The 15,854-nt window shown below is 39.3% G+C and overlaps 1 protein-coding gene across 2 annotated transcripts in view; it reads right to left on the bottom strand.

Moving 5' to 3' along the window:
- The window catches only part of LOC121284602 (glutaminase kidney isoform, mitochondrial-like), a 111,032-nt gene that overhangs the window by 61,050 nt on the left and 34,128 nt on the right, over positions 1 to 15,854 (bottom strand). For both annotated transcript variants that reach the window (XM_041200103.1, XM_041200104.1), the window contains exons 6-7: positions 2,540 to 2,703; positions 1,496 to 1,554 (exon numbers count right to left, since the gene is read on the bottom strand). In XM_041200103.1, the coding sequence (XP_041056037.1) occupies positions 1,496 to 1,554; positions 2,540 to 2,703 (223 nt within the window). The remainder of the gene's footprint in view (positions 1 to 1,495; positions 1,555 to 2,539; positions 2,704 to 15,854) is intronic.

Raw genomic sequence — 15,854 nt, 5'->3', positions numbered from 1 at the left:
CACCCACATCCCACGAGTGAATAAAAAAAAATAAGGTGATAAGACAAAACTAGGGCGCTACTGGCCCATTAGTCTGACTTCAATCATGATCCCTTTCAGCATCTTGCCTATAAGTGATGTTGTCTATGATCACCTGGATCAAGAAGGGAGTTATCAGACACAAAGCATGGCTTTTGGTGAAAAAAAAAGGTTGCAACTCACTAATTAGACCATTTTGAAGAATTAACTAGATTGGTGGTTGATCTAACCCAGTAGACACCATCTACTTGAATTTTCAGAAAGCCTTTGATAAAGTTCCTCACAATTTATTAATCTATGGTATAGAATCTTGTGTAATTGGAAAGTTTGTTACAATGAAATAATGCATTCCTTCAAGCAGAAAAAGGTTATTAATTGTTGTGGATCTGCATGGAGGCAAGTGATATCCAACAGGGATCAGTGTTAGAAATAGTAACGGTCCTATGGATGTAGGTGTTGGTGAAATGGTCTGCAAGTTTGTAAATGATATAAGATGAGAGAGCGTGGTAGGACTATGAATGAAACTAAACTATGAGAATTCGATGGGGGAACAAACTGAGGTTTAGCAAATGGTATCGATCTTACGGTAAATTAATCATTAGGCACATGAGCTAACACCAAGTATGCTAAAATCATGAAGTGTACAAAATGGCAGGATGTTGAAAAATATAGAGCTATGTTGTAGTATGCAATTCTTATTAAAATTCATGACCAATGCCATGAAAAATAAGGCATTAGCTTCCATTGATGGGATGACAGCATGTAAAACAAAATACACCAATTTTGTTCTTGTACAAGGACACAGTTAAATATTATTTAAAAGTGCATTCGCTATTTGGAATGAGGCATAAACAAAGTCTTGTACAAGAACAAAATGGCTTGTAGCAAAGATATGCAGTTAGCACTTCAATTCCACAACATATCCAAATACTTGTCCTGATTCCAAATTTCTATTAAATGGAAAATTAAGGTGAGGTTTAAGTTCACGAGATTTCTACTACAGAACGTTACAGTCTGTGAACATAATTCCTTCTTAGTTCATCTCCGGTAGCGGTGCACAGGGAACAAAGACAGCTGGAACAGTTCCTGGCGAAGGCAGTTATCACATAATTCTCAAATGAGTGAAATACCAAGTATCATGAAGCCATGGCTTCTGTGATCTCCTGGACTAGGTCTGAGAAATTCTATCCCTAAATTAGCACTCGTTTTAAAATCTGTTTTTTTGGCCTCTTCTAGGAGATTACATGGCTGCTGGTGGGAGTGGGGTATTGGGAAGCATGATGTTCAAGGCAACACAACAGTGATGAGCAAGACCAGTGGTCCAGATGCTCTTTTCCTGTCCATCATTTTGTACATTCGTAAAGGAGCAAGTAGTTCCATCGGAGTGACAAGTTTCTAGTAACATGTACCTGCAAGTATATTTTGCATATTTGCCTTCTAATAATTCGTTCAAAAGGAGTGATGACAAACTCCCTACCTTGATAAGGGATGTTACCACAATAGCCCCAGCATTTACCATCGGATTATGAGGTTTATCTGAAACAGAAAAGGATATCACAAGGAAAATGCAGAACTCATCCTGTGACAGGTAAAATTATTTCTGTTACATTAGTTGCAACATATCAGAACTAATCAATTTCTAAAATATATTAGTTTGGCTTTTACTACTGAATTTAAACATCATTTAATAACATATTCTAGATTGTGCACCTTTGTGATGTTGTACTGGGGGCAGGGGGACAGAGAAGGCAGAGAAGAATGAAATGCTGCAAAATTTTAGTACCGCTACAGCAGAATACCAAAACTGTAGATTCTAATTTGCATTATTTGAAAAATACAAGCTTAACTAGAAATCAGCAATCAAAAGCAGCAGAGGTCAAAATAATTTCTTTACATATATAGGATTATTTATACCTGCAGTGTACAAAAGAGAACTAGTTATCAAATTTTCATGAGAATTACCATGACAACAACTTTTGAAAGCCTACAGAACTTTCATACGTCACTGCATACAAAACTTCCAAAGGGAATATTTGAGCTTTTGATAGAAATGTTAATTACTAAAGGTAGAAAGTGCTTCACAAATTGCTGTTTACTCAAAAATAATGAAGCTGGAATTATCTTTTCCTAACAAAATGCTTAGATTCAAAATAGGGGCTATAATTCAAATTCAACCACTTGACAACTAAAAATGCAATATATGCCATTGCATCAGACTATAGTTATAAATAGCTAGAAATGTCAATGACATTAACAATCTAAATATAATAAATTCTACACTTGAATCATGCTAGAAATTAAGTGGTGAAAACCTGAAATACATGAAAAAGTCTATCACAGTAGCATATGCTCATTGAACACAGCTGAGACTTACAAGTAATATGTTCATTTTAATTCCAAAATTGGCTAGACTTAAAATTGGCTAGAATGTCTGCTAGAGCTACAAATGTCAGAGTCAAATTAAGCTACTTTAAAATTATATCAAGGAACTTAAGTTTTGCAATTAGAACTCAAATTCTACCTTCTTCATTTAGGAACAGTTTGTTGAACCGTAATCCACTGGGTTCTTTACCAACATAATTGTGAACATAATCTGTCCCAAGGTCATGAACAGAAATTGCATATTTTAAAGGTTTCACACAGGACTGAAGGCAAAAGGGAACTTTGGTATCTCCAACTGAGTGCCTAGAATAAGAAAGTTTTATAAAATTACAACACAGTTCAACATTACAAAACAGTAGAAATACAAGCATTGTCAAGGCATATTTCCAATTACTAAAATACTGAATACTTTTAAATGTTTGCTACTTTCAAATAAATTACTGTAGACCAGCTTTCCATCTATAAAGGTATTGAGTCAACCCAACATTAAAACAGCAAGGTCAAAACATTTAAAGCTCTTCAAATCTGTATATGAATTACAATTTTCACAGTATTTTGGACATATTGTATTATATGCAATCTCTTTAGAATTAAAATGACTGTTAGTCACAATCTATGATTCCTTTCAATTAGGGCCACAATGCTGTCATATGTACCAATGACATCCAATCTTGCTTTGCTATCACCCTGGACCTAACAACTGTCGTTGTCTATCAACTACCAGTGCCATTTTGGATATATCAATATTTTCTCCAGTTCAATATTGGCAAGATTCAAGGCATTCTATTAAGTAAAAACAAATGCCACAGCCATTTCATTTTCCTTCCTGGACACTAACTTGAACTAAGCCTAACATTGTGCAACTTTGGTGTCCTGGTTGACTCAGGGCCTGAAACCTTCCATTCAATACAGCCTAATTTATTTTTTCAGCATCACAACACATCTCCTTTTCTGTTGCCAACCTTCACCCATGCCTTTGTCACCCTGTCGGCTTGATTTAATCAATAATTTTCTAGTCATTCTCCAGAGCTCTACACAAACTTCAGCTAGCCCATTCTTATACTATCACGCATCCATTAGCACTCCACCCTCCAGCATATCTTCAAAAACCTGGTTATTTTCAAATCCCTCTATGCTCTTGCTCCTCCCAATCCAACTCCCTTCAGCCACATCCTAACATACCTGCTGCTTCTTGAAATCTGGTCTTTGGGTAACTTCCACTCTTAGCAACAGCTTCAGCCACCATGCCTCTGCATTCAAATTCTGCTCCTAAATTCACCCTACATTACCACTCTCACTCTCCTGCAAAAGCCTCAAAACCCTGCTCAATCATGCTTTCTTCTTTACCTGTTCAGGGCCACTTAACACTTAAAAGATGTTTAAAAAATACGTTATTGCTGAATAAGTCATGTTTTTATTTCATAGAATTGAGACTTTTATTGACTTTGAGACCAAATACCCAAATTCCACCCAGTTAGGTAAAACTATGGCAAAAATAATTAAAAGCCCTTGCTATACTGTACTTTGTACTGAAAACACTAAATCAACGTAAGGGAACAAGTGGCATTTTTACACGTCAAAGTAAGAAATGCTTTTGTCCAATTAATTTGGTAACCAAACATTTAAAAATGCACAAAGCAACTGTGCAGATTTGAAAAACTAAGTGGATTATATGGAAGGACAGCTTTGAATATTATTTTGTTAAGATATGGCAGGCTAAATAGAATAGTCCCCAAAAACAGGTGCAGGAATACAAAGCATGATTAACCCAGATCTGTTGACTTAAATACAGGCAACACACCACTTTCCCATTGCCTGCCCACTAGAATGATCGATGTGCACAGCCAGTGTTTAACCTCACAGTTTATTGACTGAGCTAGGGGCACAAAATTATTAACTTCTTAGCACTCCTTAAAGCCAGGGTACAGAGCTCTATACAGAAAGTACACTGACAGCAGGTGCTGGCAATTGTGCCAGTAGCAAATCTATCCTGGGAAGCAGCAAAGAATGGCAACTGAAAGAAAATGAACTCCTTTAAAGGTTTTCAAATGCTACACTGGAGACCTTGGTGAAAAGTCTCAGATATCCTGAATCTTCGGGGGGCTAGGTGGCCCTCCAGACCCGTGCGCAAAAGCCAGTGAGAACAGGCAGCCCTGGAGGTCAGTGCCAAGAGTCTAACCCTGAGGACCCAGATGTGGTGCCACAAGTTTAATGACTTCACATGAGTGAAGGTGGTTAAAGGCGGCATCTTCAATGCCATACCCTACAATCCACTAGCTTCAGCTACTGCTCAATTTGCTACACACCCACTCACCCAGCGGCAATCTTTTTTCAAAGATTCATGCTAAACATTTAAATGCTCTACCATGCCCTTACATACTTAATACTGCTGGAAGCCTCACCCTAACACCTCATAGCTTGCACACAGCCACATCACCTGAACAGACTGCAACTCACTGACATACTTCTCTCTCTTATAGGACAAAGCAGTGCATAACCAGAGGCAGAAGACAATTAGAGGGGGGCAAGCATCCCTGCATGTCCTAATGCCCATGGAGGAGACAGTGCAAGCCATTATTAGAAAAAGAATTGAGCCCCATGGTTAGCAAAAGGACTGAGTCAACTGAAGATGACAGTACCCTCACACCAAATCCTCCTCCTCACATCCACAATCTTTTCAGATTTACAAGCTGCAGGTATTCACCCCCCTCCACCCGCCACCACCCTCTCCCTTCATCACATACACTTGTGCCTTTCATATACCCAAAAAATGGAAACTCGCCAAGCAGAAGAACAACTTCCAAGATGATAGTGATGACAAAAACACTTGCCACTCAAATCACACACACTGCCATGAGCTCAGATGTTGTGTGCATAATTTAGACAACCACACGGAGAGACACAAAACACGAGTGACCTACAGACAGGCCAAAGGGAAGGATAGTGCCAGCCAGAAGGCTAGGCCACACACAAATTTTGCTACAGTTAACTTAGATGAGAATTTGGTAGGGCAGGCTACAGAAGGCGACTGATGTGTATGCACAGTGAATGGCTTGGTGCATCAGGAAGTCTGGCAGAAAGCCTGTGTGCAATGTCAAGGAGCATGGAGGAGATCAACACCAACTTTGCATAAAGATTTGTGTAGAGTTTGGAGCCATCCTTTCCAGCATTGAAATAGCACTCCATTAGCATACTTGTGGACCCAACCATGACGTAACATTTGATTGGATGCTGAGACATCAGCATTGTAGCACAAGCAGAAACCACCTAACATTTGGGAACTGCAGTGGAAGCTTAGATTGCTCTCATCATAGCTACAAATACACATTCAAAGGTACTTCCAGAGTGTCATCTAGTCCTGCAAACTGCCCTCCAACTGATTACTAGGATAGCTGAGGCACCTCTAAGGGAGACAGTGGTCCCATGGAACATGGACCTGCTGTCTGCTCGAAGAATGACAACATTCATTCTCCTATCCCTGCCAGCCACAGTGCTAGCATCCTTCCCATTTCCCATCAGCCAACCAGTCCAAAAGCAAAATACTGCAGATGTTGGAAATCTGAAGTAAAAACAAAAATTGCTGAAAATTCTCAGGTCAGGCAGTATGTGGAGAGAAACAGAGTTAATGTCTCAGATTGACTTTTCATCAGAACTCAACCAGTCCACACTGCTGTTCCACTCCCCACAAACACCACAATGACAAGATGGTGAGGTCTGAAGCCAGGCCTGCTAGGCCCAGAGCTGCTAGTTCACCCTTCAAGCCATCTAGTCTTCTCAATGAAATTCAACAACCTTCCACCAGCCATGCTACAACCATTAGGCTAACACTGCATAGGAGAACAAGACCGGGCAAAGGCAAACAGAAGACAGTTACTAAGGGAATGGCATAGTTTCACTTTAAATTTGGTTTGGAATTTGTGTTTTGTTGTGGCTTTTATCTTTGCAACATGGCCAGGATGACATTATGATGGCCAGTAACAGAGGGTAAGTAAGGTTTCAGGCTGTTGGTGAATGGGAAATTGGAAGTGCAATTACTGCTATCTCACTAGAATTAGCTTTTCCATCAACAGCTTGGCCAGAAAAGGCTGTTTAGTTTCTATGACCTTTCCTCTTCCTTCTAGCAGCTTGATCTGCTCTGCATGGTCTCTACTCGTTCTCCCGGTCATAGTCTATTCAAAACAGGAAAGCCTACTAGTGTACATATATCTGGGAACAATTAGTTTGTGCAGAAGCCTTGAAGTCAGTAAAAGCTCCTTCAGCACTTGCCACATCTCTCCATTTGGACTTCTACAACCAGAAATCACAATGCAAAGCACCAAACAATAGTAGGATCCTACCAACAGGCAGAAGAAATCAGCCAGCAACTAACCTGCAAATAGTTGATGGTCCCTTTAAATATCATTGGTAGGGGAGTTCTTCCTGATGTTTAACCCATGTTCAGCCATACGAGGTTAAGAGAGGGTGTCAGCTAGAGCGTAGGGCTCCAAAATGGAAGTGTTGGCATCAAATCAAGGTTGTACACCTTATGCCACAATTTGCGGTAGTGTGCACACACACACGTTGGATCGGACACCGCTCTACTCTCAACCAGTAGCCATAGGGCCCAATCAGGTGCTACGGAGCTCAATTTTGCCACCAACACTCTCATCAATGAAATCTATTCAACTACATTCTGGCAATACCATTCATATTATTAACAAAATTCTCGATGACAAAGGTGACAATACACATTTCATACATTGGAACAGGATGCATTTCAAAGAAGAAACTAACAGAACCACTCCATTTCAATTTTCTGGTGCAATTTCAATCTCGCTTGACTGGCATCAGAATGTATGTTGTTCAAAGCTTGCGTTGCGTTTTAACAGTCTAATGTGCTATCAGTGCTTTAAGTTTATTATGGGCATGCAGATTTTGCAATTTTTATGAAGACCTGCTTCTGACTATCTACAGCTTACTCATGTAAAAGGTGTGTCAATTTTAATGTAATGCAATATATAAGCACACTAGATGGCATGGTCTGGTGTCTTGGTAAGTGAGGTGTATGGATCGGTAGATACATAAAATTAAAAGTGAACATTTAAGAGACATCGACAACCCAGAAGCTTGAACATCAATGGGGTATTTACTTCTTATTTTATGTTAAAACATATGTAATCACCAGAGTAAAGTAGAAAGCAAAATCAGGTAGAAGGATTGTATGCTAGTCATGGAGCCTGTGCAATTTGCTGTCCATTCATTCAAATGGACAAGAAATTGCATATGTTCCATTAGGGCCATGTCATACTCCCAACCCAACTTTTCGCTCTATGATTTACCACCAAGCACAAAAAAAAATACCCTATTAAGTTTAGCAAAAAATGGTGGCTCTATACATAGTATGCTTGTTTTTAAATATCATGGTTCACAGTAGATTTTATAATTTAAAAAACAAATTAGTCACATTATAATGATTCAGTTAAAACTAAAAAAAGTTTGCAGTGCAAATATCATAATTTTTTATGAAAATAAAACTAATTAAAATATGGTTTCCCTTAAGTGGTTTAAATATTATGCATCATAAAAGTTGCACCAGATCTTGCAAGCAACAGTGGAAAATTAATGAGACTAGTGTTGCACCTCTGCAGTAACAGTTTGAGGTTCTGTTGCACCACCCCAAATCAGGCTCAAAGTTTTGTAAGGGCCCTGTCACACTGCAGCAGGTCCAATAGACAGCTGTATATCCCAACAGTGAAGAGCACCTCAGGCACCTATTATACCACACCAATTAGTGTAGTGGCTGCTGCATTTAACAGCAAGGTGAGCTAAAAGTCATAGCTATTGTGTTGGCTTGGAGAAAGGCAGCACTCTGTATATACATATTCATACACGTACAGAGCATCCTGCCATTAGCCTCAGAAGCCCAGTGACCATTTAGTGAATGAAAAGAGCTCACAGGATATTTGTCTTGTAACCAATGCACAGCAACTTGTGTTACAGGACAGCCAGATAATCTTAAGCAATGCCAAACCACACAATGAAGAAAGACAGCCCAAGTTATACACCTAGCACCACAATGGCGCAAACGATGGCTCCACACTGACTCAAGGTTTTAAGTGTGACTGGGGCAGTCAACAGTGAAAGTGGAGATGAACAATGAATGAAATTCAGCCATACACCTGAGCAGACTGATAAGTGGAAATTCCAGATCACTTCAGTTGCTGAGAAGCACAGGAGATATCTAAGTTTAAACAGCTCATGCTCACTGCACACGTGCAGTAACCAGTTTGTGCAAGGTAAATTCCTTCACACTGGTGTGTAAATGGAAGCAAGTTTCAAATTTCTATTGACAGACCAACATTTTTGCTGCAGACCAGTGACTTCCCAGCAACTGATCCTGCACCCTTAATTTTAAGTCATGTCAAAGGAGCTGTGTTGAATCTCAGGTGGTCTCTGCTAAGATATCCCATGAAGGCAAAAACAAACATTGGGAATTGGTCTGTGTATACACACACCTCCTTTATGGCCATTTACAGAAGACTGGCACACTGAAGTTGTGAAGGAGTATGCAGTTCCACCCACTTGCTCTCCTGGCTGAAGTTCATTTCCACCGAGGTGAAAGACTATAAAAAATAAAGACGACTTAAAAACAGGTAAAAGAACCGAAGTCTCAAAAAAGAGTAAGAACAACCTTTTTCCTCATCAATTTTCCACGATTCTCTCCAAAAGCTTTTTGGAGTAAAGTTCCACAGGCAAAAGTCACCCTCCGGTACCTCACCAAGTGGTCATTAGTTATATGCAAGACTTGACAGTAAGGCAGGCAAGCTATTCAATCTCAAGGAGTCACAAATGAGCCAGATTTTGCCCTCACTTGAGATCTCCACTCACATACCTTCAACATGAACCACTGGATTGCAATTAAGAGTGTGAACACTGGCTGATTTTTCCTTCCCCCCCCCACCCCAACCAAAAAACCCTGGTGTATTAAAGTCAACTGTAGTGTTCCTACTCTCTTCTGGCCACATTCAACAATTCATTTGAACCCAGGGTCTGCCAAGCTATACAGTTCAGCTATTCAACAGAAAAAAACTCTCAGCCATTGGGTAAAGCAACTTGTCAAATGCAGGTCTGTATGTGGTTAGGGCCAAGTACTTGTTCTTTAGTCACCAATACTAAAGGAAAATCAGGCCACCATACTAGTCAAAACAACATCAAAGAAGAAATATAACTATAAGATTGTTCTTTTTTAGTTATCCACAGCAACAGTTCACAATCTTGAACATTAAAAAAAATTAGTTCACCTTCTTGAGAAGGGCGCATATCAATAGCAGAAAAGTTGTTAACAGTATGCACACATTTCTTCAACTAAAATTGTTGACATTAACATACAGCTAAATTAAAGTGGAACCTTACTGTCTGAGATAGTGTACTTGGAGAGAGTGCAGAAAAGGCTTAAGAGAATAGTTCCAGGGATGAGGTACTTCATTTGTGAGGAAAGATTGGAGAAGTTGGGACTGTTTTTCTTGGAGAGGAGAAGGCTAAGAAGAGACTTAATAGAAGTTTTCAAAATCATGAAGGGTCTGGACAGATTAGATAGGGAGAAACTGTTCCTGCTCGTAAACTTATCGAAAACCAGAGGGCACAGTTTTAAAGTGTTCTGCAAATGCGAGGTGAGAAAAAAAAACCTTTCACACAGCAGGTAGTTAGGGTTTGGAATGCACTGCCTGGAAGTGTGGTGGAGGCAGGTTCAATTGAGGCATTGAAGAAGGCAATGGATGATTATTTAAATAGAAACAATGTGTAGGGTTACAGGGAAAAGACAGGAGATTGGCACTAAGTTAAAACGCTCAAGAGAGCCGGTGCAGACACAATGGGCCGAATGGCCTACTTCTACACTGTAGCAATTCTGTGATACTTGGAACTAAGTTAACTATTTTCTTAGTCACTAGAACATTCTAGGTTTTTCACAGAGTATGATTTTATTTCCTGCTTTAGCCACACCATAGCTTAACTAAATTCAAATGCAAAACTAGCATCTTAAGTTTTTTGTTAGGAAGTCAAGAGTATAAACATGTATTAAAATGAAAAATAAGTTTTAGACATTCATTTCATTGTTATACAACTCTCTCCTTCAGGTAGGCACATTTAAAATAACCACTTATGCTGGCAGGGTGAAAACGAAGGGGTTAATGTCTGTGATATCTTAATTTCACAATCCCAACCAACCCCTGAAAAAAAATTGTGGCTAGACTTTAAATATCTTGAACCTTAACAAAAAGATTTAGCTATGAAAATTTGAACACAATCAGTATTAACTGGAGGACTTTATTGTATATGTATATTTAGGATATAAACCATTCAGGAAAAATGTCACTTAAATTGTCAATTCTATTCAGACGCTTCAATAATGAAAGCATGAATAATGGCATAAAGACCACATTTTCCAACCTGCAGCCTCTTGTTTGTTCCCAAATAGAGACTTTGTTCTAAAATTCTTTCCAAAAAGGAAATAGCTTGATAAAACAAAATCAACTTTAGGAAGCATGAGTTATTAATGAGCAACATTTCCTAATTTTTAACAAATTTATTTCTCAAGGTTTACTTCATCAGAAAAATATTTCCATTGCAGGATTTGTGCATGAATTTTAATTTTAAATCTAATGGAGTGGCATCCTGTATCAAACAAACACATTCTTCAAATTCCTAATGTATGATCAATACAGCTTTCTGCCCCATTTAAGAAGCAAGAAGCCTTTCTTTGAACATTAATTGTAGACAATTCTATTCAATTACAAGTTATTTTGCCCCACTCATTAAGCACTTCCACTATTGAAGCAATTAACTCATTTGAAAAAATTATATTTAAAACATGCTTGGCTGAGGTCCAAGACCAACAGAATTCCAAATCAAATTTAGGTTATATTTTTAAAAAGGCAATTACGCTAATCTGAAGCCAAAATGATTGTTATTCAAAGGCAAATTCCAGGATAATTTTATTCCAAATTAATACATTACAAAGGATAGCATCATTTTGGTCCCAGGAGTGGTCAGAAGGATACTTTCAAACTAATATTTCCATTTAATATCAAATAGCAGCAGAATGTAGGCTTGCCATTTCAGTCAGCTGAGCAAGAAAGATATGCTCAAGTTAAACACAGAAGGATTTATCTAACATTAGAAGCAAGCAGGGCTTGCATCCTACTACAATCAACAACCCCAAATTAAGAGTCAACACCTGGGTTCAAATTCAAACTGTTTTCATATTTTAAACTAACACGAAGAACAAGCAAGGGCTTCAATCGAGCTCCCAATTAATCCCAAAGGCAGACAATAGATCCAAATAGCTCAACAAAATGGATCTTTCCCGGATCAGAGACCTAGGATGGAATGCCTCCACACAGTTCCTAAATAGGCTAAAAATAAGATTCAAAAATATAAAAGATAATTTATATTTTCCTTTGGCAAAGAAAATATCTTAAATTATTTCTTTTTATTCCTTAAGCAGGCAAAGATACTTTCAGTAGGAAGTATCTTCCCCCACCCTCCCACATACCTGAATGCATATTTGTAACTTTAGCACGAGCATTTAAAATTAATTTAAATCTATGCTTATTTGCTGGACCTGGCTAAATTTCTACAGTTCAATCCACAAATATATGAAAATAGGAGCCTCAGCAATGTAATGCTACTTTAGATTGGATATGGTCCAGTGACACAACAATCAAGAAATTTGATTGAAAATGCTCAAAGTGGTAAATCACTCTAGCCAATATGGAGACTCTGTAGAAATGTTCACAGCATTTTGAGAGTAAAAAGTTTCTATAAGTGAAGTCATAAAAAGCAAAACATCATAAGACAATTCAATCAAAAAAGAAAATTAACTAGTAAATGCTTTAGTAAAGGCACATTACCTCAGCTATGTATGAAGGGATGACAACCATTGTGTTGCTCACTGGTTTCCAAGTTAAGTAACTGTTTCATTTTAAGATAACCTTTGGTTCTACTCTGTTATTCATGCAAGTGTAAAGGCAAAGAAAAAAAAAGAGAATACTAAGCACCATCTGATTGTCATTTAGATTATGAAGAGATCCACAAGCATACTGCAGCTTCCGGGTATGTGCATTTTTACACTTATTATAGAGATATTGTTCAGGATGGATGGATTCCTATTTTGGGTGCAGTAAAACATGTTGATGACACCCTTAGATGTGCAGCAAGTACACAAATGTCTGCAGTCTCTTAAAAGTTGGTCTCTTTCAATCCTTCCCAACTAGATTTACTAATTATTCCATTATGGAAGTCACATCATTTTTGAATTCAATAATCTTCAAGTTACCCTTTTAAAAGAAATGGATATTAGCCATTATTAAGAAGCATTGTAACTCATGAAACTTATAGCTCATAAATTACCTGTTTACCCAACCAAATCCATAGCATATTCCTATCCAAATGTTTAAAATTGAACTCCGTAAGATTAGTGGGTAAATGCAACACCTAATGCAGTAGTGAGCCATGAAGGTTCCAGGATCAATCCCCATTCTAGAAAAGGGTGGCATTAGAAACACAAAAAGACTTTTAGTTCCATTGGGCAGTGGGAGAAATAGGGAGAATCAATTTGTTGGAAAGTCCACTGCAAATACCTAGTATGAACAAAAGATGAGGTTACAATGCCCCCATTCAACCCAGTGTTGAAATATTCACTGCATGGGTTTACATATGATAAATGTTAACTTGAATATTGCGTCTGAGAGCTGATGGCAGCCCTAGAACTACATTATAGTGAAAACCCAGTTCTGACAAAGGGGTTACCATTTGTAAGGCAAGATTATCTGCTATTCACAGATGCTGCCTGACTTGCTCAGTTCTTTCAGCACTGCTGTTCTTAGTTTCATTTCCAGCACTGCAGATTTTTTGTATTCTATCTGTAAGGGTTTGTGCCGTCATAAGTGCATTATCAATATACTTAATACAGCAGAAATTTACTGATCACTGGCCATCTTGAGAAGCACTTAAGTGTTTTGATAAGAGCTTTATGAATCCTATAATAAATAGATGCAGGACTATGAAACTGAAAAATCTGGAAAATATTTGGGGAGGAATCTTATTGGCATTCCTTTTGATGGAGCACTGAGGACTATTTTTGGGTTCAAAACACAAACACAAGAACACTGGGCCTTCCAAGTTGTTCTTTCTGGAAGACCAATTAAGAGCCCACCTCAGTGCTCCCCAACTAACTAGGAAGGGCAAGCTATTTTTTCAGAGAAATGAGTTCTGCTTAAAGCTCACCAGCAGCTTTTTATTTAAGACTACAACAGCCACATGAATGGACACCTGGGAAGACTCCCACACTTAACTGAAGGTCCACCTGAGGGGCTGCAGCAAGGATGGAAAGAGGACAGGCAGGAATGGATGGAAGTGGTCAATGAAGAGAGAAGCAACAATGTGCCCTCTCCAAGCTGGAGACCATGTACCAAGATGACTTAAGACATCAGGAGGGTATAATAGGTGAGTGGAAAGCACCATGAGGTGCCAAGTCCCATTCTGACTCACATAGCAAGCCTCAAGTCAACACACCTCATTACTCCACTCATTCCTCTCTCTGCAGTCACCTCACATCCCTATCTGAGGAGCCAAAACTCCCACTCATCCTCAACCTACTGCCTTCTTGGACCAATGCCTCAGTCATGCCCCACAAATGGTTGCCTTCACTCCTCTGTACACAAACCATTATGACCACTCATCCACACACTACTGCATTCTCTCCTTGCAGAAGAGATCACACAACTTGGTGAGAGGCAGAGGTGTGTAGGTGCATGGTTGGGGGAAATTGGGGGTGCTGGGGTAGTGGTTTGGCCTCCAGTGGACAGGCACCTTGTTGGCCACTGGAAAAGAGTGCACGCATGGTCCACTGGGAAGGTGGTCTACCACCAAGAGGATGTTAGCTGTCACTTGCCATGAGAGCCCGAGCCTCCTGAGGCACTGGTACATAGGAAGGTAGCTGGTTTTCTGCCTATATAAACTGTTAGGGGTTTCACCTCTTTACAGTTGCATCTTAGTGGTCATCCCCTCTTCTTCGTGGAACGGTGTATGGCTGAGAAGGTAGCTGGCACTTCTGTTGGTGTTACTGCTACTGCTGCTGGAGCATGTAGAAGTGCTTAGTCCCTTGGCCAGAGACCCTGAGCAGAGGTGGATGCTGGAGCTGCATAAGCTGCTCCTGTGCTTCTCTGAAGGCTGGCAGCAGGCAAGTGTGTTTGAAATTGGATGAAGTGCCTTCCAAGGAGCTGGCAAACTTTGACAGGAAGAGTACTTTGCAAAGCAGCCTCTCACCTGGCCATGTCTGGAGCTCTTCAGTGGTAACTGATGACACCTCCAAAGCTCGTCAGTTACATGAGGAAATCCCTCTCACTATGCTCTCACTTTCTCTAACCTATCAGGTTGGAGACAGTGTAGGACTGATCCCCTGTTGATTAAGGGGGAATTCATGCATAAAATCCCTCTACTTAACAACTTAGTTGCCTTCTTGCCTCAGGCACGGCAGTTCCTGTCTTTGTTCCCTACCACCCCCCTCGGGTAAGAAAGAAGGAGACAAGAGAATATCAGGATGCCGAAGGTACTTTTTTTTCAATTATGCCAGCTGCCCTGCCTTCAAACCCACTTCCGCTGTGCTGGGGAAACTCTCCTCAGAATCAATGAGCCTCACATTATGCAAACACACTAGATGGTTAACTGTTCTGCATTGAAAGGTAGTGATGCAAAGCAAGGTCTGGAAGTAGGTAGGTACGTAGAAGTCAGAGTATAACTGCAATGATTGTCTGCATTTTAGCAAGATTGTATTAATTTCACATGTTCAAATTTCCCAAGTGTGTTAAGAGTTCTGTAATTTTTTTTAAATACAAAGCAAATTTTAAAAATTCAGACATGCAGAACCAACAGAAATCCAAAAGACTGATAGTATATTTCCAACTCCGAGTGACCACTTTGCAAATATCCTGCAGCTGTAATTATCTGAAGTTCATCCAGATAGCAGGAACATCATTGAATGCCCTCCAGTGTTGTAAATGGGATCAAATAACTCAGTTCAAGTAATTCTTGGACCAGTTGTTTGGTTACATCTATGCAGTCAAAATGGGACTTTTTTTTGGATTGGTGAAAGAAATTCTGATACTATTTTGGGTAAAAGAGCAATCCATTTATTGCATCAACATGAAGCACCTGGTATGACATTGCAATGTCACAGAGATCAAGAAAGTAGGGCTGTTTTTCAAGAAAGCTGATTTATGATGATTGTGAGCTCAAGCACAGACCTGCCTGTGAAACTCCAGATGTAAGTCTCAGGAACAAAGTTTCATGTCTCAGATATTCATGAAACAGAACATTCATGAAACAGTACTAGAAAGGTGGAAAATAAAAATAACTTTATCCCTGCATGGAACTGATTTTAAGCACCTGTGCACGTGAAATGCAGTAGTTTAAGA

The sequence above is a fragment of the Carcharodon carcharias genome, chromosome 12, assembly GCF_017639515.1.
Source record: "Carcharodon carcharias isolate sCarCar2 chromosome 12, sCarCar2.pri, whole genome shotgun sequence".
Taxonomy (NCBI): Eukaryota; Metazoa; Chordata; class Chondrichthyes; order Lamniformes; family Lamnidae; genus Carcharodon; species Carcharodon carcharias.
The sequence above is the reverse complement of the archived record's forward strand: the minus strand, read 5'-3'. Positions and strand labels throughout refer to the sequence as shown.